At 50.6% G+C, this 24,508-nt stretch overlaps 1 protein-coding gene across 1 annotated transcript; it reads right to left on the reverse strand.

The window, feature by feature from the left end:
• Nucleotides 1-11,890: 11,890 nt before the first annotated feature.
• Nucleotides 11,891-14,672, reverse strand: LOC127493522 (nucleoporin SEH1-like). Its single transcript, XM_070076758.1, has 2 exons — nucleotides 14,571-14,672; nucleotides 11,891-12,638 (listed from the first exon to the last, which is right to left on the reverse strand). The coding sequence occupies exons 1-2, from the start codon at nucleotides 14,670-14,672 to the stop codon at nucleotides 12,030-12,032; spliced, it is 711 nt and encodes a 236-aa protein (XP_069932859.1). The 3' UTR covers nucleotides 11,891-12,029.
• Between the last annotated feature and the right edge of the window lie 9,836 nt (nucleotides 14,673-24,508).

Consider the following 24,508-nt stretch of genomic DNA (forward strand, 5'->3'; position numbering starts at 1 on the left):
GGGTGGGGGTAGGGTCTGCCGCGCGCCCTGAGCCAGCATGGAGGTGCTGGGCGCCCCGATGCCCAGCAAAACTGGCGAGGCCGCGGTCAAGTGGCAGCTGTGCTACCGTAACATGACGGCCAAGATGTGGTGGATGGTGAGTGGGTGCAGGGCCCACGTGGGCCAGCATCGTGACCCCGGGGCCATGTGGCCTGCTCGCCTGGGCCCCTGAGGCCCCGGGGGCGGGGGTCTGTGGGCAGGCGGCCCCTGGGGACTCCAGGCAGAGCTGGGGGCAACCGCGTGGGACAGGGCTGGGGCAGCTCCACTAATCTTGGGTACCCTTCTGGAAGCTTCTGGGGGCCAGGCCATGACCCTTGGGGCTGGGACCGTGCCCTGGAGGAGGGAAAGATTCCGGGTAGGGCTGGGGGCCATGGGGCGAGGCTGGTGGCCGGGAGAGGCCCAGGCTGTCAACCCGGGGACTCGGAGCCTGCGGCCGGGGGGCCCGGTCTTGTCCCCCTCCGGGAAGCGGCCTGGGTCTCACGGCCATGGCTCCGGGGCCCTGTACTCTGCAGCCGCTGGGAGGGGGTGGGGGTCCCCAGTCCCCGGTGCTGAGTTCCAGGATCAACTTCAGCTCTCGGTCTCCCCTTGGCCAGCATTTATCATGTGCCTACTGTATCCCGGCCCCGTCTTGGGTGCTCAAGAGAAAAGCAGGTGGGGGCGACGGGGGGCAGGGGCTGACAAAATGGACAAAGAGAAAAGGGGGCTGAGGACAGGGCCGGTGCAAAGGCCCTGGGGCAGCATGGAGCCAGGAGGCCCACATGGCTGGAGCAGAGCTGGGGGGTCAGGGCGGCCCCACAGCAGAGGCCCAGGCTCCCCGTTTGGCGCGCAGGGTGGGGGTGGGGGTTATGCCCTTCCCCCAGTGAGACAAGGGTGCATGTCAGCGGGGGTTCCAGTAGAGGTGCGGCCTGGGGGCACCTGGGTGCTCGCCCCTTCTCAGCCCTCGGCAGGAACCCTGAGCCATGTCACCCCCCCACCAGGCCCCCAGCACAGCTTGGCCGCCCTGGGGCCAGGGAGGGGCCACGTGCCCATCAGGGCCATGCCAGCCTCGCTGTGCCAGGCTGAGGCACCCGAACCCAGCGGGGCCGCGGCTTCTACAGGAGCAGTATCTACCCTGGGCCAGCCGGGGTCCGGGGCGGGAAAACAGGACCCATAACCAGTGTGGCCTAGAGAGCCGCTTCTGTGGCTTTGTCCCTTCCGTGGGGGGCCCGCGGAAGAAGCGAGAGCACGGGCGTGCGGGGCTAAAGACAGGCACCGGCCACCACCAGCCTCGGTCTCCCCTGTCCACCGTGAGGCCGCTGCCCAGGCCGGAACTGCAAGACGGGCACGCGGGGGCGGCCGTGGTCGGACCCTCAGGAGGCTCTGCCATGAACCCGCAGCCGGGCCGGGGGCTCGTGGGCACGGGGCCAGCGCTGAGGAGGGGGCGCTGGCGGAGGGCCTGAGGTCTGGGGGCCGAGGACGCAGCTGTGCAAAGGCCCTGGGGTGGGATGGAGCTGAGGGTGGCTGGGCGGGGCCCTAGGGAGCCATGTCCGGGTTTAGACGGGCTGGTGTCCCCGTGCCTGTCTGAGTGCCACCCGCTGCCTCCCTTGCTCTGTGCTGGCGCTGGGGTGGGGGTCGGGGCGCTCCATCTCCTGGCCCTCAGCCTCCGCCCACTGTGCCACATCTGAGGCTCTGAGGAGCCAGCCAGTCTGCTGCAAACCACGGGATGTGTCCCGGAGCGGGGCGGGAATGTCGGCGGGGGTGGGGCCGGGCTGGGAGGGGGCCGCGGGGCCACGGGCACCTCCTCCGCCCCTGCCCTGGACGCTTCAAGGAGAGGGGCTGGGCTGGGCTCCTGGGCAGGTGAATGAATGAGTGAATGAATGAATGAGTAGCCGCCTCAATGAGGACACGGTTGGCGCCTCTGGCCGGGCTGTCTCCGAGGCCAGCGGCCGGGTGGCCGGGTGTTCACCCCTCCCCAGGCGCTCAGAGGGGGCAGCGGCCCCCGGGGGTCGCACCAAAGGGCTCTCGAGGGGCTCTGAGCTCGGCCAGGCCCAGCTTGGCCGCTTGCGCGGGGTGGAAGGGGCTCGGGGCCGTGGCCGTGGCAGTGGCGGGGCGGGAGGAAGTGAGGGAGCCACGCAAGGCCGCAGACGCCACGCTGGGGGGAGGGGCTGAGCCAGGCAATGTGGGGGGTCCACAGGCGGCGGGGGTCCACTGTGCACAGCTGAGGGCCCCGGAGGCGGCGGGGGGCAGGGAGGCTGGAGCAAGTGTCCTCACCTGGGGGGGGTCCTCCAGCAGCAGGAGGGTACCCCCTGAATGTCCTGGCCGGGGTGGGGGCTGAGCCAGTGTACCTGGGTGGTCCGCATAGCATGGCGGGGGCGGGATGGACAGATGGGTGGGTGATGGGTAATGGACGATGGATGGGTGGGTGACAGGTGGGTGGGTGGGGAGTGCAGCACCTAGGACCGCCCGCAAGCTCTGTCAGGGACAGGCACAGCCCCCCGCCCCCACCCCTGCTGGTCCCGCCCCTCCGAGACCCCCGCCACAGCTGAGCCTATCAGAAGCCAGGAGCCAAGAGCTTCTTCTAGCTCTCCCATGCAGGTGCAGGGGCCCAAGGACATGGGCCATCTTCCACTGCTATTCCTAGGCCATAGCAGAGAGCTGGATGGGAAGTGGAGCATCCGGGACTTGAACCGGCATCCATATGGGATGCTGGCACTGCAGACTGCGTCTTTACCTGCTATGCCATAGCGCTGGCCCCTAGATAGGTTTTCAATCCTACTTCCTCTCCTCTCCTTCTATAATTCTTATACAAATTTACCTTATTAAACCACAGAGCCATGAGATTTTCTTCTTTTGTTTCAGCCTATTTTCTCTCTGTTGTTCTGATGGTTACATTCTACTGACGGGTCCTCGAGATCACCAGCTCCTTCCTACATCATCACCACTCGACCACCTGGCCCACTCAGCAAGTTTACTTAGCTTACTGTGTGTTTTAGTCCTATCATTTCCACTGGGTTATTGTTCTACAGCTTCTGTCTCTTGTGCTGGGATTTCCCGCTTTTTCATGTTTTTCCAGCATTGCTGTGTCGGCTGCTTTAACATCCTAGCCAGAGTTCAGCCTCTGACTCATTTGGGGGTTGGCATCTTAGCTCTCTGTTTCATTCAACCTGAGATCTTCCTGGTTCTTGGTGTGACACAGCATTTTCCATTGTACCCTGAACATCTCGGGTGCTGGGACACTCTGTATCCTCTGTGACCTTCTGTTTTTCAGTAGGCAGACCCCTGTTGAGATGTAGCACCAGGACCGGAAGAACGTGTATATCCAGCTTCAGGTGGGCCCACAGACACCACCCAGGTGTGTCCCTGGCCTCACAGCAGGTGAAAGCAGCAGAAGTGCGGCTCTTCCTGGTGGAATGAGACACTGACTTACATGAACCTCGTTCTGAATGTCGCTCCCTCCTGACACCAGGGAGGAGACTCAGGGCAGGAGTGGTGGAGGAAGGCGAACTGCCCACCATCCGTGCCTCTCCTCCCTCGTTCTGCTGAATTCACTAACACCAGACAGGAGAGGCTCAGCTCCCCAGGAGGCCTCATGGCAGAAGGGCAGGAGCTACGAGGAGGGTCAACCACCCTGACCAGTGTCTCTCTTGTTACTGCCCAGGGAGAGTGAAGATTCTGTTCTCCACAGGGCCCCCCAACACCAAAGGCCAGCGGGGCCAAAGCAGGGGACCTCAGTGTGAGACCTGCTGATAAGCCCCACCTCACTTCATTAATTCTTGTTGCTGCCAGGTGGAGCTACAGGTTCAACATGCCACCAAGAGACTCGGAGTATCACCCGCTCTCCACTCTTGATCTCAGCCAAAAGGCCGAGAAACAATACACCTGCTCCCACCAGGTTCCGATTGTAAAAGACCAACCCCTACCCCCACCCCCCAGCAGCCAACACCACCCAGAAGGATATCCAGGCTCTGCCTGTGTCTGTCCAGTGGAGGCTTAGGTTTTGATTAGCTTATTCCTCCCGACTGTTTCCTCACATTCAACGTTGTACCTCAAATATTCCATTGTTGGAATAGTTTAAGCATAGTGGGTTAAGCCACTACATGCAATGCCAGCATCCTATTTGGACACCGGTTCGAATCCCAGCTGCTCTACTTTCCACCCAGCTCCTTGCTAGTGTGCCTGGGAAAGCAGCAGAAGATGGCCCAAGTGCTTGGGCCCTTGCACTCACATGGGGGACCTGGAAGAAGCTTCTGGCTCCTGGCTGACCTGGCCCAGCCCCATTTGGGGAGTAAACCAGCAGATGGAAGACCTCTTTCTCTCTCTCTCTCTCTTTTTCTCTTTCTCTCTGTAACTCTTTCAAATGAATAAATCTTTTTCTTTCTAATTCTATTGCTATTTCTTCCTGGCAGTACATGTTAGTATTTCAAACCATGTTTCTGCAGGGTTTTGTTGTGTCATTGTGTGGTGTTACTAAACACTCCTACAAGCACACTGCTATGAAATTTCTCTGAGACATAACTCTTAGTATAAAATGGCTCTCTGCGTGCTTCTGCCAGTGAAATTGTATACTTTTTTGTGATGATATTTTGCCTCTTGGATTCTTTGACCATTCTTTCACTGTGAAGCATTTTACCTTTTATGACTACGTTTTGGTTTCTACTTCCACTTAAGAATTTTTACCTTTGAGGCTTGTGCTGGGACACGTTAGGCTAATCCTCGGCCTGTGGCTCTGGCACCCCGGGTTCTAGTGCTGGTTGGGGCGCTGGATTCTGTCCCGGTTGCCCCTCTTCCAGTCCAGCTCTCTGCTGTGGCCTGGGACGGCAGTGGAGGATGGCCCAAGTGCTTGGGTCCTGGACCTGCATGGGAGACCGGGGGGAGGCACCTGGCTCCTGGCTTCGGATTGGCGCTGTCCACCAGCGGCAGCAGTCATTTGGGGGGTGAACCAATGGAGGGAAGACCTTTCTGCCTGTCAAAAAAATTTAAAAAAAGTTTTTACCTTTGAATAGGAATCGCCCCCAGCTTCACTTTTTATTGTGACTGTTATATCTGGGCTGCCCTCTGATTCTCTCACCTAGTTCTCTGGATGTGGAACTTTGGAGAGGGATTTCCACGCTCATCCCTCTGCCTGCCGTAAGTCCTTTTGTCACTACCATGTCATACTACACTCTGGAATCACCAGTGCACCAAGTATCCTAAGGATTCCTTCACTGGAAGGCCCAATGCTGACTACACTTTGCTAGAGAATCCACTTTGATTTGTGTCAATGCTCTGTGCTGACATCTTTAACCTTGTCAATGGTGGGCTCTTTAGATTCCAAGAAAATGATTGTGTCTCCTTGTAAAAGAAGTGAGGCCAGCACAGTGTTGTCCCTGTTGCCCTGCTCCATGTGTTGTGATAAGTCTTTACTTATGTGACTCTAATTATGTTTTCTTGCAGTTGGCAATTTTAACCATTCTGATCTGAAATTTTATAGTGGATTTTTCAAATATGGATTAACATCCTTATCAGTAAAAGTGTGGGCATCAGGAGAGATGTGCCAGATACCAGGGATAAAATGTATGTTTCTTCTATATATTTTTTTAAAAGTTACTAACTAGATTTTCGCCTTGTGGCGCCGGCACCCTGGGTTCTAATCCTGGTCGGGGCACCGGATTCTGTTCCAGTTGCTCCTCTTCCAGTCCAGCTCTCTGCTGTGGCCCGGGAGTGCAGAGGAAGATGGCCCAAGTCCTTGGGCCCTGCACCCACATGGGAGACCAGGTTCACTCCCCAGTTGGCCGCCACTGCCGGAGCTGTGCCGATCTGAAGCCAGGAGCCAGGAGCCTCCTCCAGGTCTCCCACGTGGGTGCAGGGGCCCAAAGGCTTGGGCATCCTCCACCACTTCCCCAGGACATTAGCAGAGAGCTGGATCAGAAGAGGAGCAGCCGGGAGTAGAACCAGCGCCCATATGGGATGCTGGTGGAAGATTAACCTACTGCACCACAGCGCTGGCCCTAGAAATACCATTTAAAAAAAGATTATTTATTTATTTGTTCATTTATTTATCTATTTGAAAGGCAGAGTGAAAGAGAGAGAGATTTTCTATCTGCTGGTTCAATCCCAGAAATGGCCACAATAGTCAGAGGCGAGCCATGCAGAACCCAGAAGCCAGGAACTCCATCCTGTCTCCCACATGGGTGGCAGGAACCCAAGTACTTGGGCCATCATTCGCCACCACCCAGGTACATTAGTATTCAGAAGTTGGGTGGTAAGCTCAGAATAACTGACAGTCAAACCAGACCTTCCAAAATGGAAAGTGGGCATCCTTCCCCCCTCTCTCTCTCTCTCTCTCTCTCTCTTTTTAAAAAAGATTTATTTATTTACTTGAAAGTCAGAGTTACACAGAGAGAAAAGGAGAGACAGAGAGAGAGAGGTCTTCCATCTGCTGGTTCACTCCCCAGTTGGCCACAATGGTGGGAGCTGCACTGATCTGAAGCCAGGAGCCAGGAGCTTCTTCTGGGTTTCCCACATGGGTGCAGGGACCCAAGGACTTGGGCCCATCCTCTACTGCTTTCCCAGGCTATAGCAGAGAGGTGGACTGCAAGTGGAGCAGCTGGGACTCAAACCAGCACCCACATGGGATACTGGCCCTGCAGGCAGCGGCTTTACCCACTTAGCCACAGCACTGACCCCAAAAATGTGGGCATCCTTAGCAACAGCTTAACACATTGCACCACAGTGCCACCCCCACACTACAAATCTGAACAAACTGACAATAATTGAATTCAAATCCCTTTTCTGACCACAATGGTATGAAACTAGAAATCAATAATAAAAAGATTGTCCAAATACTCGTAGATCTGTGGAAATTAAATGTGTTATTATGCACCCAATGGTCAATGAAGGAATTAAAATTGAAACTAAAAATATCTTGATAAAATTGAAAATGGAAACTCAACATACTGAGCTTATGGGATATAGCAGAAACAGTTTGAAAAGGGAAGTTCACGAGACAAAACACATACATCAAAAAAGACCCCAAATAAACAACTTAATGTTAACAGCTTAGAAAACTAGGAAAAGAACAAATTAAACCCAAGATGCCAAAAGGAAGGAAAAAATTAAGATCAGAACTACATGGGAGGCTGGTGCTGAGGCACAGTGGGTTAAAACCCTGGACTGAAGCGCCAGCATCCCATATGGGTGCCGGTTCAAATCCAGGCTGCTCCATTTTCCATCCAGCTCTCTGCTATGGCCTGGGAAAGCAGTGGAAGATGGCCCAACTGCTTGGGTCCCTGCACCCACATGGATGATCCATATGGAGTTCCAGGTTCCTGGCTTCAGCCTGGCCCAGACTTGGCTGTTGCAGGCATTTGAGGAGAGAATCAGTGAGTTGAAGGTTCCTCTCCCTCTCTCTCCCTTTCAACTGAATTAATTAATTAGACTTTAAAACAGATCAGGGCAAAGTAAATGAAATAGAAACTGGGAAACAGGAAACAATAGAGAACAAGAAGTAAGAGTTGACTTTGAAAAAATAAACAAATTTGGGAAATTTTAAGTAGATTAAGAAAAAAAGATCGAAAATGCAAATGAGTCAGAAATGAAGGACTGAAAGTTGGTACCACAGACGTACAGGATCCTAAGAGACTACTAGGAACAGTTGTGTGCCAGCAAATGGGATGGCCAAGAAGAAAACTACCATACATGGAAAAAGTGATGGCTCCATCTCACCGTCTCCTTGGCAGTGGGATTCCCGGCTCCTCCACATCTTTGCCAACCAATGGCTGATGGTGTGGCCATTATTTTATGTATCTGTTTTCCACCTGCATATCTTCTTTGTTGAGTTCAAACATTTTGCCCATTTTTTTCAGTTAGATTGCGTTCTTGTTACTGGGTTTGGAAAATTCTTCATGTAGTCAGAAACAGACCCAGATACATGATTGGAAATAGTCTCTGTGGCTGCTTTTTTACATGTTATAAACAGTGACTTTTGAAAAGCAGAAGTTTTTCATTTTGATGACATCCAGCATAGTAATTTGATTATTTATAATTTTATTTGTATTTAATTAAAATTATTTGTAATTTTAATTTTACTTTTGCCTGATCCAAAATCACAAATACTTCTCATGTATTTCCTTGTGGAAGTACTATGGTTTCCATCTTTCCTTTAGGTTTATAGTCTATTTTGAGTTAAGTTTTGTATATGATGTGAATTCAGGGTCAAAATTAATCTTTTGAAATGATTTATATTTGAAGGCAGAGAAAGACAAATCAAAGCACTTCCCTTTCCTGGTTTTCTCCCCTGTGCCTCCCACAATGGCCAGGACTGGGCTGGGCCAATGAGTTAGAACTCAGTCAGGTCTCCCTTGGGGGTTACAGGAGCCCAAAGCCCAGTTTGTTTGTTTGTTTCTTTCTTTCTTTTCTTTTTTCTCTTTTTTTTTTTTTTTTTTTTTTTTTTTTTTTTTTTGGACAGGAAGAATGGACAGTGAGAGAGAGAGACAGAGAGAAAGGTCTTCCTTTTTTATTTTTTTAATTTTTTTTTGACAGGCAGAGTGGACAGTGAGAGAGAGAGAGAGAGAGAAAGCTCTTCCTTTGCCGTTGGTTCACCCTCCAATGGCCACCGCGACTGGCGCACTGCGGCCGGCGCACCGCGCTGATCCGATGGCAGGAGCCGGGTGCTTCTCCTGGTCTCCCATGGGGTGCAGGGCCCAGCACCTGGGCCATCCTCCACTGCACTCCCTGGCCACAGCAGAGAGCTGGCCTGGAAGAGGGGCAACCGGGACAGAATCCGGCGCCCCGACCGGGACTAGAACCCGGTGTGCCTGCGCGGCTAGGCAGAGGATTAGCCTGTTGAGCCATGGTTTCTTGAGCCATCCCTGCTGCCTCCCAGGGTCTGCATTAGCAAGAAGCTGGAGTCAGGAGCCAGAGCCAGATGTTGAACCAAGGTATTTTAGTGTGGGCATGGGCACCTTAACTGCCAGGTAAAACTCCTGTGCTAAATGCATCTTGTGTGTGCAGGTTTTTTTTTTTTTTTTTAAGACTTATTTATTGGGGCTGGCACTGTGGTGCAGCAGGTTAACGCCCTGGCCTGAAGCACCGGCATCCTATATGGGTGCTGATTCAAGACCCGGCTGCTCTGCTTCCATTCCCACTCTCTGCTATGGCCTGAGAAAGCAGTAGAAGATGGCCTAAGTCCTTGGGCCCCTCACCCGTGTGGGAGACCTGGACGAAGCTCCTGGCTCCTGGCTTTAGATCGGCACAGCTCTGGTCTTTGTGGCCAACTGGAGAGTGAACCAGCGGATGGAAGACCTTTCTCTCTCGCTCTTTCTCTCTCTCTCTCTGTCTCAATCTCTCTCTCTCTCTCTCTTTCTCTCTGCCTATCCTCTCTCTGTAACTCTTTCAAATAAAATAAAGATTTTTTTTTTAAAAAGATTTGTTTATTTATTTGAAAGGCAGAGAGACAAAGAGGTCTTCCATCCTCTGGTTCACTCCCCAAATGGCCACAATGGCCAGAACTGGGCCAATCTGAATCCAGGAGCCAGGAGCTTCTTCCAGGTCTCCCACGCAGGTGCAGGGGTCCAAGCAGATGGACCTTCTTCTACTGCTTTCCCAGGACATAGCAGAAAGCAGATCGGAAGTGGAGCAGGTGTGACTTAAACCCATGTTCACATGGCATGCTGGTGTCACAGACAGCTTAATCCACTGCACAACAATGCCAGCCCCTCTATTCATTTATTCTGAGGCCAATGCCACACCATCTTGATTACTGCAAACTTATAACAACCTTAGAAATCATAAAGTGTTTGTCTACACATTTTTCAGTCAATATTAAGGTTCCATCCATTTCCATATAATTTTAGAATCATCTATCAGTTCTCACACACAAGCCTGCTGTAAGTTTTCATAGGGTTTACACTTAGTGCAATTTGAGAATTGACATATTAACAATTTGAGTCTTCTCACCCCTGAACTAGGTATCTCTCTTTTACATAGGTCTCCTTAAATATCTCTCAAGGTTTTTTTTTTTTTAATTTTGTTGTACAAGTCTTAAATTTTGGGGCTGGTGTTGTTGCTTAGTAGGTAAAAGCTGCCTCCTGCAATGTCCCATGTGAGTGCCAGGTCAAGTCCCAGCTGATCTACTTCCAATCCAGCTCCCTGCTAATGTGCCTGGGAAAGCAGTAGAGGATGGCCCAAGTGCTTGGGCCTCTGCACTCATGTAGGAGACCTGGAAGAAGCTCCTGGCTTCAGCCTGGCCCAGCACTGGCCATTGTGGCCGCTTGTGGAATGAATCAATGGATGGGAGATTCTCTCTCTCTTCCTCTCCCTCTCCTTCTCCCTGTTTGTAGCTCTTTAAAATAAACAACCAAATCTTTATTTAAAAAAAAAGACTTCAACTGTCTTTTACCAGATTAAGTATTTCACATTTTGATGGCATTGTAAATAATATTTTCAAATTTCATCCTCCAATTATCTGTTGCTGATATGTAGAAATATGATTGAATGTTGTATATTGGTCTTACATCCTGTAACCTTGAAAAATTCCCTGATTAGTTTCAGTAGTTTGTGAGGTTTTTGTTTTAGATCCCATTGGATTGTCTACATATGTGGGCATATCATCTGAAAATAAAGATGCTTTTTCCTTCTTCTTTTCCAGTTTGGGTGCTTTGTTTCTTGGCTTCTTAAGCTGGCTACAACCTTCAATACAGTCTTGAATAGGAATAGTGAGAGTAGGTGGCCTTCTTTGTTCTTGATCTTAACACTCAAGCTTTCCCCATTAAATGCAACATTGACAAGAGGGTTTTCAACCTGTCCTTTTTCAAACTGAGGAAAATCTTCTTATTCCTTGTTTCCTGAGAATCTTTTTCTAAAGAATTATTCTATTTATTTGAAAGACAGAGTTACGGAGAGAAGTAGAGCTAGAGGGAGTGAAAAAGAGGGAGAGAGAGAGAGAGAGGTCTTTCATCCGCTGGTTCACTCCCCAAATGACTGCAATGACCAGAGCTGCACCGATCCAAAGCCAGGAGCCAGGAGCTTCTTCCAGGTCTCCCACATGGGTGCAGGGGCCCAAGCACTTGGACCATCTTCCACTGCTTTCCCAGGTGCATTAGCAGGGAGCTGGATCAGAAGTGGAACAGCCAAGACAAACCAGTGTCCATATGGGATGCTGGCTCTGCAGGCAGAGGCTTAAACTACTACACCACAGCATCGTCCTCTGTTCATTTTTGTTGTTGTTGTTGTTTAATCAAATGTTGACCTCATAGAATAAATTGGAAATTATTCTTTTAGTATTTAACTTTCTAATGTTTGTGGTTGACTTCTGACCAACCCTGTTTAAGGACATCAAGAACATTTTTCTCTTTCACTTAAAGTACCCCCCATTTATTCTATTAATATTCATTTTCTTTTCCTTTCTTTGAATGCAATTCTTCTCATAGATATGACACAAAAATAGCAGGAAGTTTGAATTGCTGTGTTGGTAGCAAAGCCTACCTTTAGCGTGAACCCTGATCAGCCAAAACTACATCATTTGAAAATCCGTTTTGGGATTTAATCAGAAATGACTGCTAAGTTCTGTTTATGAAAGATATTTATTCAATCTTCAAATTAAACTTATAAAAATTCATCATTTTTGCTGTTTTAGAAAACAAAGGAAACATGCCTACATTCTCCAAAGGTAGTAAAATGGTATTTTCCTTCCTCCCCACTACTCAGAAGGATAGTAAGGATTCTTCTAATTTTTAAGCCAAGTTAGTTTCAAGAACATTTCAGAAAATTGTTTGGCTGACAATGTCTCAACAAAAAGCCTCTCCATTTATATCTCAAAAGTTTCAAGTAGTGTCAATAAACTGACTAGTACAAACAGATTGATATCCACTGTGCTTTTAAAGGCCTTTGGACTGTGGTTAGTAGAAAGCAGGCTGCTGGTGTATCTTGGGAGAGGTCAAACGGCACTGGGAAGAGGAAAAGGAGTTTGCTTTCCATTCCTGTGTGCATGCAACAAGCAGCAAAACAACAAAGTCACTCCAGTTAGCTTGTACTCAGCTGTGCTTTCTGCCAGCAGAAGATCCATTTAGTGCATTTTGAAGATTTGTAATATTTGAACCTAGGGAAGGATTCACATTTCCCTGCTGAGAACTCCCATTGACTGGGCTCCCATTACCTTTCAAAATACCAGTGCACTTCCAATTGTCCATATAGTTAGCTTTCCACAATCGTACATAGCCATCATCTCCTGAAGATGTTCCTGTTATATTCCAGCTCACTCTCCAGACCTGAGAATTGTGATTATCAAACTGAGCAGCTATATGGATTTCAAATTTTGTTGGTCCACCAGATGAAGTAAGTTCTTTCCTCACAGGTTTTAGTGTAAAAATCCTCACATCTTTGGTTGCTATTGCTAGAATATGGAAAGATCTTCCCAAGTTTGGAGCAAATGCAGCATCATGAACAGGATCAGTGACTGTCATAAGAGTTTCAGCTTTTGCATATTTCCTGGTGTTTTCATTATATTCAAAAATCTGAACTTTGGCCATTGCATTTGGACTATTGTCATCACTCCCTACAGCTCTCCTGGGAGAATGAGCATGAGAGCTTGAAGGGTTCCAAGAAATACAACTATGGCACAGGCTTGGGCCAAGTCCCTGCCTCTATGAAAACATCCTTAAAAGTGTGAACTGATTGCTCAGTGACCCTCAGATTAATGTGTTCTTATGCCTGTTGCTCTAGAATTTACGATAATGCCTCTTTCGCATGGGAAAAATTACTCCTATCCTGTAAGGCACTGACATAGTCACATACAGGTCTACAGGATACAGTTGAGATGGACAGCTCCACAACACATCAGGAGTCTATGGGTCAATGCTGATGGAGATGAGGGGACACTGCCTTCCTTCTCCACAGTGAGATACATCACAGGTGTCGAGAGAGGCACTCAGGAGGAGCAGACCTGGTTAAGAGAGCTTCCATGAGCTGCAGGTTTCTTCCTAGCTTCCTACACAACTCACCTCCTAGTCTCACTTTTATGGCATGTGATGACACCTGAGCCATATCCCTGAACTACAAAACACCTGACTTAGAGGCTGTGAGTCTTTGAACACGTGGAGAGAAAAGATTGATATTGAGCATCTCAGAAGGTAGCAATCTCTTTGGAGTTTGTACCCTGTTTCATTGAGAGGCCTGTTCTTCATATCAGTTTTCCTGATTGGCATAGTAATGGTTTTTGAGTGTCAAATGCTCAAATGAGAGATTCCTGGCTTCAGTGGAGGCAGATCAGAAAGAATGTGTAACTACTCAGTGAGAACAGGATTCTCAGTATCTTTGCCTATTATTGAATTCTTAACAGTATCAGACACAAAAACGCACAGAGATACAAGATACACACACAGACACACAGATGCACGCACACACGTACATCTTTGCTCAGGAAATCAAACTCAGTTTATTGGAGATTATATCTACTTGAATTACTACTGACTAATGTAAAGGATTTTAAAAAATAGTGAAGACCTCTAGCTAAGGCCTCCCATAATTACAGGGTATAAGGTAAGATATAAATGAGATATGCACAATGTAAATAGCCAACAATTCTCTGGGTACACATTTAAAATGGTCCCTATCTGACCCTGTTCTTCCTGGTTACTCTAATGACCTGGACTTTAAGGCTTTGGAAATGACTTGAGAATTGATTAGCTTGCTTTCCTGAGGCTAAGATGGCGAGTTTGCAAATATAATAATAACTTACATGAATAGCAGTGTTTTTATAACAGAATTTAATATTCAAATGTAAGTTTCTTTTGTGAATTGATTGCATAAAGTATTCTCTTTTCCAAAGCAATGACCTAGAATTTCGCATTTATTTCCTTTCTGTGAATAGTCTGTGAGAGATAGCAGATAGTGACCAAATTCCCACCCATGCTGCATTGGAAGGGCCTGTGGATGAGTCTGCAGTTGGCTGTTACTGTGCTTTTTTTTTTCTTAAAATGAAAATATTTTATTTATTTATTTGAGAGGCAAAGTTACAGACAGAGAGGTCCTCCATCCCCTGGTTCACTCCCCAAATGAGAGCTCGGTCAGAGCTGAGTCAATATGAAGCCAGGAGCCAGGAGCTTCCTCGGGGTCTCCCATGTGGGTGCAGGGGCCCAAGGTCTTAGGCCATCTTCTACTGTCCTCCCAGGCCATAGCAGAAAGCTGAATTGGAAGAGGGGCAGCTGGGACATGAACCAGTGTCCATATGAGATGCCAGTGCCACAGGAGGAGACTTAGCCCTCTGCATCACATCACCGGCCCCAGAAACCATATGGTTGGTTCTAACACCAAAATTTATTTTTCTTTCTATACAGTGACTTATTTCAGTGAATCAGTCTCAAGTTACAAAATGTGTAATTCAATAGTCTTCAAAAATATACAGAAAGGCAGCTTGATAACAATTCAAACAACTGTCAAAGATTCTGTCCCGACACAAGGTGAATGAATCCTATGACTGGTTCTGCAAGTGGTTATGCCCACGTTTAACAGAGGGCAGTTTCTGTTAGTGCGCCCAAAGACAGACATGTCCTTCCCACTAGAGAATCCTGCAGTACTGAGGGCTGTTTTTGTACTTGGCAGTGCACATTCTTCAAGTCTTTTGGCATAACTGACAATCGGGACAAGAGCGACCAGCACTCAGTCCTCTGGTGAGCCATATTTCTGTTTATGTGTTGCTCTTCCTGTTTGTGTGATCCTCAGAGCAGAGAAATTCTACCCAGGCAGGCTCTGCAGAAAGCAGGAAGAGGGGTGCTTCTTTGTAACAGTTCTTTGTGCAACTGCTACAAACACGGTATCATGCATGTCTCCCGTGGTTTCATCCTCACTACAGCTCTGTGAGCTAGATTGTCCTTATTTTGCGTAGAAAGAAACCAAGGCTCAGAGAGGTCAGCCAAGGTGCCTGAGGTCACAGAGCCAATAAACAGGACGCCAGAATGCAAGGAGTCCCCACCTGCGCCCTTCTGACTCTGCCAGTCAGCGGCTGTGAGCCTAGGTAAGTGCAGACCAGCAGCTCCTCTCAGTGTCAGATGCAGAGAAGTCACCAGTTGCATCGCTGGGCTAGCGCCTCCTTCATTGATGGGTCTCCACGCTCCAGTTGTCTTATATTAATCAACGCAATTCCAAAAATGTGACAACTCCAAAATGTAATTAACAGTTCATCTTTTCTTTTTTAATCAGCAATGTGAATGATCTTTCTTTTCTTTTCTTTTTTTTTTTTCATTTTCATTATTTACTTGACAGGTAGAGTTACAGAGAGTGAGAGAGATACAGAGAGAAAGGTCTTCCTTCCATTGGTTTACCCCCCAAATGGGCGCTAAGGCCGGAGCTGCACAGATCCCAAGCCAGGAGCCAGGTGCTTCCTCCTGGTCTCCCAGGAGTGTGCAGGGGCCGAAGTACTTGGGGCATCCTCCACTACCCTCCCTGACCACAGAAGAAATCTGGGTTGGCAGAGGATCAACTGAGACTAGAACCCAGAGCCCATATGGGATGCCGGCGGAGGAGTAACCAAGTGAGCCATGGTTCCGGCCCCAATGATCTTTATTTTCGTCCTCAGTTTTCTTTGAGAAATATTCTCAGTTTTTCGAAGGAAAAAAATCTTCAAAAGAATTAAATCACGACAAAGGGGGTGGCCGCCGAACGCGGCTGTGGCGGCTGCCCGCCTCCTAGGAGGTGGAGCCGCCGCCGCCGCCCCCCGCCGCAGCCCTGTTCGGGATTTGAAAGATTTAAAAATCCCGGTGTAGAGGGCGTTGGATGTGTGGCGTGGCGAAGCGCTGGGGGACACGGCCGGACCGCCAGCGGCGTCTCCACAGCATGAACTATGCCGGCCGCATCTCCCCGCGGAGCCCAGAGCACCGAGGACCACGACCCCCACCTGGCGCTGGACCCCTGCCTCAGTGAAGAGAACTATGACTTCAGCTCGGCCCAGTCGGGCTCGTCGCTGCACTACTTCAGCTAGGGCGAGAGCGGCGGCGCCTCATCTCTGCACCAGTCGCTTCCGCCGCCGCTGCCGCCGCCGCCACCGGCCCGGCGAACTCGGGGTGGGGTGGGGGGCGGGTCCGGGGAGGGGAAGCGCGCGCGGCCCAGCGGCCCTGCCGCCCGGCATCCCTACAAGGTGGTGACGGAGCTGGGCCGGGAGGAGGTGCGCTGGTTCTACAGGGAGGACAAGAGGACCTGGAAGCCTTTCATGGGCCACGACTCGCTCCGCATCGAGCTCGCCTCCGGACCCTGCCGCAGGCCACCGGGGCGGGCCCCGGGCCAAGGCCCCGGATGGCGACCATGTGTGCTGCCCAGCCTCCAGTTCCGGAGAGGAAGACGACAAGGACCGCGCCTGGAGTGGCTTCTGCCCCTGTGCGGCGAGGCACGAGCCCGCGATGCAGGAGCTGGTGCCCATCGAGCCGGTGTGCATGCGGGGCTGCCTGTATGAGGTGGACATGGTCCAAGGAGAGTGCTACCTCGTGTTTTGGAACCAGGCTGATAAAATACCAGTGATGCGTGGACAGTGGTTTATTGATGGCTGAGGACAGGGCCAGTGCAAAGGCCCTGAGGCAGCACGGAGCCAGGAGGCCAGCATGGCTGGAGCAGAGCTGGGGGGGTGGGGGGCAGGTTGGCCCGACAGCAGAGGTCCAGGCTCCCGTTAGAGGGGGCGGTTATGCCCTTCCCCCAGTGAGCCAGGGGCGCACGTCAGCGGGGGTTCCAGTAGAGGTGCGGCCTGGGGGCACCTGGGTGCTCGCACCTTCCCAGCCCTCGGCAGGAGCCCTGAGCCATGTCACCCCCCCACCAGGCCCCCAGCACAGCTTGGCCGCCCTGGGGCCTGAGAGGGGTCACGTGCCCATCAGTTTCATGCAGGCCTCGCTGTGCAGGGCTGAGGCATCCGAGCCCAGCGGGGCCGCGGCTTCTGCAGGAGCAGCATCTACACTGGGCCGGCCGGGGTCCGGGGCAGGAAAACAGGACCCGTAGCCAGTGTGGCCGAGAGAGCCGCGTCCGTGGCTTTGTCCCTTCCGTGGGGGGGGGGCCCACGGAGGAGCCGAGAGCGCAGGCGCGGGGGGCCAAGGACAGGTGCCAGCCACCACCAGCCTCGGTCTCCCCTGCCCCCCGTGAGGCTGCTGCCCAGGCCGGAACTGCAAGAGGGGCACGTGGGGACGGCCGTGGTCGGACCCTCTGGAGGCTCTGCCATGAATCTGCAGCCAGGCCGGGGGCTCGTGGGCACGGGGCCGGTGCTGGGGAGTGGGCGCTGGCAGAGGGTCTGAGGTTTGGGGGCCGAGGACGCAGCTGTGCAAAGGCCCTGGGGTGGGATGGAGCTGAGGGTGGCTGGGCGGGGCCCTAGGAAGCCATGTCCGGGTTTAGGCAGGCGGGCGTCCCCGTGCCTGTCTGAGTGCCACCCGCCGTCTCCCCTGCTGTGTGCCGGCGCTGGGGTGGGGGTCGGGGCGCTCCATCTTCTGGCCCTCGGCCGCTGCCCACTGTGCCACATCTGAGGCTCTGAGGAGCTGGCCAGTCTGCTGCAAACCACGGAATGTGTCCCAGAGCCAGGCAGGAATGTCGGCGGGGGGGGGGGGGGGGGGGGGGCAGGGCTGGGCGGGGGACATGGGCGCCTCTTCCGCCCCCGCCCTGGACGCTTCGAGGAGAGGGGCTGGGCTGGGCTCCTGGGCAGGTGAGTGAGTGAATGAATGAATGAGTGAATGAATGAATGAGTAGCCGGCCCCAGTGAGGACACAGTCGGTTGGCGCCTCTGGCCGGGCTGTCTCCGAGGCCAGCGGCCGGGTGGCCGGGTGTTCACCCCTCCCCGGGCGCTCAGAGGGGGCAGCGGCCCCCAGGGGTCGCACCCAGGAACTCTCGGGGGTCTCTGAGCTCGGCCAGGCCCGGCTTGGCCGCTTGCACGGGGTGGACGGGGCTCGGGGCAGTGGCCATGGCAGTGGCTGGGCGGGAGGAAGTGAGGGAGCCACGCAAGGCCACAGAGGCCGCGCTGTGGGGAGGGGCTGAGCCAGGCAATGTGGGGGGGGGGGGTCCGCAGGCGGCGGGGGTCCACGGGGCAGGGCTGAGGGCCCCAGAGGCGGCTTGGGGCAGGGAGGCTGGCGCAAGTGTCCTCACCTGGGGGAGGTCCTCCAGCAGCAGGAGGGTACCCCCTGAATGTCCTGGCCAGGGTGGGGGCTGAGCCAGGGTGCCTGGGTGGTCCGCACAGCGGGGCGGGGGCGGGGTGGACAGATGGGTGGGTGATGGGTGATGGATGGATGGGTGGGTGGGTGACAGGTGGGTGGGGCGGGGCGTGCAGCACCCAGGGCCTTCCTGCAAGCTCTGTCAGGGCCAGGCACAGCCCCCCGCCCCCACCCCTGCTGGTCCCGCCCATCCGTGACCCCCAAAAAAGTTGAGCCTATCTGAAGCCAGGAGCCAAGAGCTTCTTCTAGCTCTCCCATGCAGGTGCAGGGGCCCAAGGACACGGACCATCTTCCACTGCTATTCCTAGGCCATAGCAGAGAGCTGGATGGGAAGTGGAGCATCCGGGACTTGAACCGGCATCCATATGGGATGCTGGCACTGCAGACTGCGTCTTTACCTGCTATGCCATAGCGCTGGCCCCTAGATAGGTTTTCAATCCTACTTCCTCTCCTCTCCTTCTATAATTCTTATACAAATTTACCTTATTAAACCACAGAGCCATGAGATTTTCTTCTTTTGTTTCAGCCTATTTTCTCTCTGTTGTTCTTTTTTTTTTTTTTTTTTTTTTTTGACAGGCAGAGTGGACAGTGAGAGAGAGAGACAGAGAGAGAAAGGTCTTCCTTTGCCGCTGGTTCACCCTCCAATGGCCGCCGCTGCAGCCGGCGCACCGCGCTGATCCTGGCAGGAGCCAGGAGCCAGGTGCTTTTCCTGGTCTCCCATGGGGTGCAGGGCCCAAGCACCTGGGCCATCCTCCACTGCACTCCCTGGCCATAGCAGAGAGCTGGTCTGGAAGAGGGGCAACTGGGACAGAATCCGGCGCCCCAACCGGGACTAGAACCCGGTGTGCCGGCGCCGCAAGGTGGAGGATTAGCCTATTGAGCCACGGCGCCGGCTCTCTCTGTTGTTCTGATGGTTACATTCTACTGACGGGTCCTCGAGATCACCAGCTCCTTCCTACATCATCACCACTCGACCACCTGGCCCACTCAGCAAGTTTATTTAGCTTACTGCGTGTTTTAGTCCTGTCATTTCCACTGGGTTATTGTTCTACAGCTTCTGTCTCTTGTGCTGGGATTTCCCCCTTTTTCATGTGTTCCCCGCATTGCTGTGTCGGCTGCTTTAACATCCTAGTCAGAGTTCAGCCTCTGACTCATTTGGGGGTTGGTATCTTAGCTCTCTCTTTCATTCAACCTGAGATCTTCCTGGTTCTTGGTGTGACACGGCATTTTCCACTGTATCCTGAACATCTCGGGTGCTGGGAGACTCTGGATCCTCTGTGACCTTCTGTTTTCCAGTCGGCAGACCCATGTTGAGATGTAGCACCAGGACCAGAAGAACGTATATATCCAGCTTCCGGTGGGCCCACAGACACCACCCAGACGTGTCCCTGGCCTCACAGCAGGTAAAAGCAGCAGAAGTGAGGCTCTTCCCTGTGGAATGAGACACTGACTTACATGAACTTCGTTCTGAATGTCGCTCCCTCCTGACACCAGGGAGGAGACTCAGGGCAGGAGTGGTGGAGGAAGGCGAACTGCCCACCATCCGTGCCTCTCCTCCCTCATACTGCTGAACTCACTAACACCAGACAGGAGAGGCTCAGCTCCCCAGGAGGCCTCACTGGCACAAGGGCAGGAGCGACCAGGAGGGTCAACCACCCTGACCAGTGTCTCTCTTGTTACTGCCCAGGGAGAGTGAAGATTCTGTTCACCACAGGGCCCCCCAGCGACAGCAAGGGCCAGCAGGGCCAAAGCAGGGGACCTCAGTGTGAGACCTTCTGATAAGCCCCACCTCACTTCATTAATTCTTGTTGCTGCCAGGTGGAGCTGCAGGTTCCACATACCACCAAGAGACTCGGAGTATCACCCGCTCTCCACTCTTGATCTCAGCCAAAAGGCCGAGAAGTGATACACCTGCTCCCACCAGGTTCCAACTGTAAAAAACCAACCCTCCACCCCCCACCAGCAGCCAACACCACCCAGAAGGATATCCAGGCTCTGCCTGTGTCTGCCTAGTGGAGGCTTAAGTTTTGCTTAGCTTATTCCTCCCGACTGTTTCCTCCAATTCAAAGTTGTACTTCAAATATTCCATTGTTGGAATAGTTTAAGCATAGTGGGGTAAGCTGCTACAGACATTGCCAGCATCCTCTATGGGCACCGGTTCGAATACTGGCTGCTCTACTTTCCACCCAGCTCCTTGCTAATGTGCCTGGGAAAGCAGCAGAAGATGGCACAAGTGCTTGGGCCCCTGCACTCACATGCGGCACCTGGAAGAAGCTTCTGGCTCCTGGCATTGGCCTGGCCTAGCCCCAGCCGTAGTAGCCATTTGGGGAGTAAACCAGCAGATGGAAGATCTCTCTCTCTCTCTCTCTCTCTCTCTCTCTCTCTCTCTGTAACTCTTTCAAATAAATAAATCTTTTTTTTTTCTAATTCTATGGCTATTTATTCCTGGAAGTACATGTTAGTATTTCAAACCATGTTTCTGCAGGTGTTTTGTTGTGTCATTGTTTGGTGTTATGAAACACTCATACAAGCACACTGCTATAAAATCTCTCTGTGACATAACTCTTAGTATAAAATGACTCTCTGCGTGCTTCTGCCAATGAAATTGTATACCTTTTTGTGATGATATTTTGCCTCTTGGATTCTTTGACCATTCTTTCACTGTGAAGCATTTCACTTAATTTTATCTTTTATGACTATGTTTTGGTTTCTACTTCCACTTAAGAGTTTTTGCCTTTGAGGCTGGCACTGGGACTCACTAGGCTAATCCTCTGCCTGCGGTGCCAGCATACCAGGTTCTAGTCCTGGTTGGGGTGCTGGTTCTGTCCCAGTTACTCCTCTTCCAGTCCAGCTCTCTGCTGTGGCCTGGGAAGGCAGTGGAGGATGGCCCAAGTGCTTGGATCCTGCACCTGCATGGGAGACCGGGGGGAAGGGGGAGGCACCTGGCTCCTGGCTTCAGATGTGCTGGCTGCAGTGGCCATTTGGAGGGTGAACCAACAGAGGGAAGACCTTTCTCTCTGTCTCTGTCTCATTGTCTAACTCTGCCTGTCAAAAAAAATCTTTTTTAAAGAGTTTTTACCTTTGAAAGGGGAATCGCCCCCAGCTTCACTTATTACTGTGACTGATTTATCTGGGCTGCCATCTGATTATCTCACCGTGTTCTCTGGATATGGAATTTTGGAGAGGGATTTCCACGCTCATCCCTCTGCCTGCCATAAGTCCTTTTGTCACTATCATGTCACACTACAGTCGAGAATCACCAGTGCACCAAGTATCCTAAGGATTCCTTCACTGGAAGGCCCAATGCTGACTACACTTTGCTAGAGAATCCACTTTGATTTGTGTCAGTGCTCTGTACTCCCATCTTTAACCTTGTCAATGGTGGGCTCCTTAGATTCCAAGAAAATGATTGTGTCTCCTTGTAAAAGAAGTGAGGCCAGCACAGTGATGTCCCTGTTGCCCTGCTCCATGTGTTGTGATAAGTCTTTAGTATGTGACTCTAATTAAGTTTTCTTGCAGTTGGCAATTTTAACCATTCTGATCTGGAATTTTATGGTGGATTTTTCAAATATAGATTAAACATCCTTATCAGTAGAAGTGTGGGCGTCAGGAGAGATGTGCCAGATACCAGGGATAAAATGCATGTTTCTTCTATATATTTTTTAAAAAGTTACTAACCAGATTTTAATTTCAACGTGTTAGAAGTCTTATAATATAGATCACTATTTTCCAGACTTGAAGTCAGATCCTGTCCAGATCTGATTTCAAGATTCTAAAGCTTATAGCACAGAGAATACCTTCCGCACTGGCACAGAGTGTGTTCTAGGGATCTCCATGGACTAAATCACCCACGGATGTTTTTATCAAATTACAATTTTTGTGGAGGTGGGGATACATTCCTAGTGGAAAATGCTTCTACTGACTATGTATTTTTTCCAAAGTCTCCTTTATTTTCATACTTCCTTCAGTCATTTGTGTTAAGGCCTCTTTTAAAAAAATGTTATAAAATACACCTGACATAAAATTGACAATTTTGTTTTAAAATGTCCACTTCGGTGGCATTAAGAACATTCACCTTATTGTACAGCGTCAGTACCGTCCACTGCCAGACTTCTTCATCTTTTCAAACTGCAACTCTGTCCACTCTAAGCAGCCCTCCCTGTCCCCTCCCCCATGCTCCTGGCAACCAGCACCCTCTGTCTGTCTCTGACCTTGACTCCTCCAGGAGCCTCTGAGAAGTGCACTCACACAGCATTTCACCTTCTGCGGCTGACTTATTTCACTTAGCATAACGTTCTCAGCGTTCGTCCATACTGTAGCATAGATGTCCATGCTTTTTAAATCTCATTTAGATTCTGATGGTCTCCAGACAGAGGGCTGGTCCTCCCCTTAAACTCCATGAAATGCCCTTAAGGAAAGAAATATAGACATCTTTCTGTAATATAGAGATAATGACCAAGTTCCTGGGAATGGGACAAAGTGGGGTCACTTGGCCTTATTGCAAATTGTGTGTAACAGACATTTGAAGCCACCAGCACCATTTATGACATGGTATGTACAGGAGATACAGTGTTTGTGCACACACTGACACAGTCTATTTGGTTTATAACAAAAGAAAAACCATTTAAATTTACGGAGACCATAGATCGTGATATGAATTTCACTTAGATTGGTTTTCTTCTCTATTTAACTACCACAAAAGCCAGTGTTTTGGAATTCCAATAAGTAAAGAATTTCTCTCCATCCCATCATTTCTTTCCACTCAATCGCACTTTCTCCATCAAGTGATTATTTGTAAGGAAAACAGTAAGTTTAGAGAGATCTACATATTATTAAAATATTAACTTAAGGAAATTCTATTCCATAAAAAGAATTTTATTCCATAAAAAAGAATTCCATAGAAAAATAAATGTTATCTCTTAGGAGTATCTATCATTATCTGGAGTCCAAACAGATTCTCAGTCATTACTGTAGAGGATTAACCTACTGCACCACAGCACTGGTCCCAGAAATACTATTTCTTTAAAAAAAAGATTATTTATTTATTTATTCGTTTGTTTATTTTTCTATCTGCTGGCTCAATCCCACAATGGCCACAGTGGTCAGAGCCAAGCCATGCAGAACCTAGGATCCAGGAACTCCATCCTGTCTCCCACATGGGTGGCAGGAACCCAAGTACTTGGGCCATCACTCAACACCTCCCAGGTACATTAGTATTCAGAAGTTGGGTGGGAAGCACAGAATAACTGGCAGTCAAACCAGGCCTTCCGATATGGAAAGTGGGCATCCTTTCTCTCTCTCTCTCTCTCTCTCTCTCTCTCTCTCTCTCTCTCTCTCCCTCTCTCTCTCTCTTTTTAAAAAAGATTTATTTATTTACTTGAAAGTCAGAGTTACACAGAGAGAAAAGGAGAGACAGAGAGAGAGAGAGAGAGAGAGATCTTCCACCCACTGGTTCACTCCCCAAATGGCTGCAACAGTGGGAGCTGCACTGATCCGAAGCCAGGAGCCAGGAGTTTCTTATGGGTTTCCCACACGAGTGCAGGGACCCAAGGACATGGGAATCCTCTACTGCTTTCCCAGGCTGTAGCAGAAAGGTGGACTGCAAGTGGAGCAGCCTGGACTCGAACTAGCACCCATATGCGATACTGGCATTGCAGGCAGCAGCTTTACCCACTATGCCATAGCACTGACCCCAAGAAAGTGGGCATCCCTAGCAATAGCTTAATACATGGCACCACAGTGCCACCTCCACACTACAAATCTGAACAAATTGACAATAATTGAATTCAAATATCTTTTCTGACCACAATGGTATGAAACTAGAAATCAATAATAAAAAGAATGTCCAAATACTCATAGATCTGTGGAAATTAAATGTGTTATTATTCACCCAATGGTCAACGAAGGAATTAAAATTGAAACTAAAAATATCTTGATAAAATTGAAAATGGAAACTCAACATACTGAGCTTATGGGATATAGCAGAAACAGTTCTAAAAGGGAAGTTCACAGGACAAAACACATACATAAAAAAAGACCCCAAATAAACAACCTAATGTTAACAGCTTAGACAACTAGGAAAAGAACAGATTAAACCCAAGATGCCAAAAGGAAGGAAAAAATTAAGATCAGAACTAAATAGGAGGCTGGTGCTGAGGCACAGTGGGTTAAAACCCTGGACTGAAGCGCCAGCATCCCATATGGGTGCCGGTTCAAATCCAGGCTGCTCCATTTTCCATCCAGCTCTCTGCTATGGCCTGGGAAAGCAGTGGGAGATGGCCCAAGTGCTTGGGTCCCGGCACCCACATGGGAGATCCAGATGGAGTTCCAGGTTCCTGGCTTCA

The sequence above is a fragment of the Oryctolagus cuniculus genome, chromosome 7 (assembly GCF_964237555.1).
Source record: "Oryctolagus cuniculus chromosome 7, mOryCun1.1, whole genome shotgun sequence".
NCBI lineage: Eukaryota > Metazoa > Chordata > Mammalia > Lagomorpha > Leporidae > Oryctolagus > Oryctolagus cuniculus.

Coding starts and splice junctions, on each gene's coding strand:
- LOC127493522 (XM_070076758.1), bottom strand. CDS start 14,672: ATGGCTCACCAGAGGACTGAGTGCTGGTCGCTCTTGTCCCGATTGTCA. Junction 12,639..14,570: donor AAGTACAAAAACAGCCCTCA/GTACTGCAGGAT, acceptor ATGTTTTCATAG/AGGCAGGGACTTGGCCCAAG.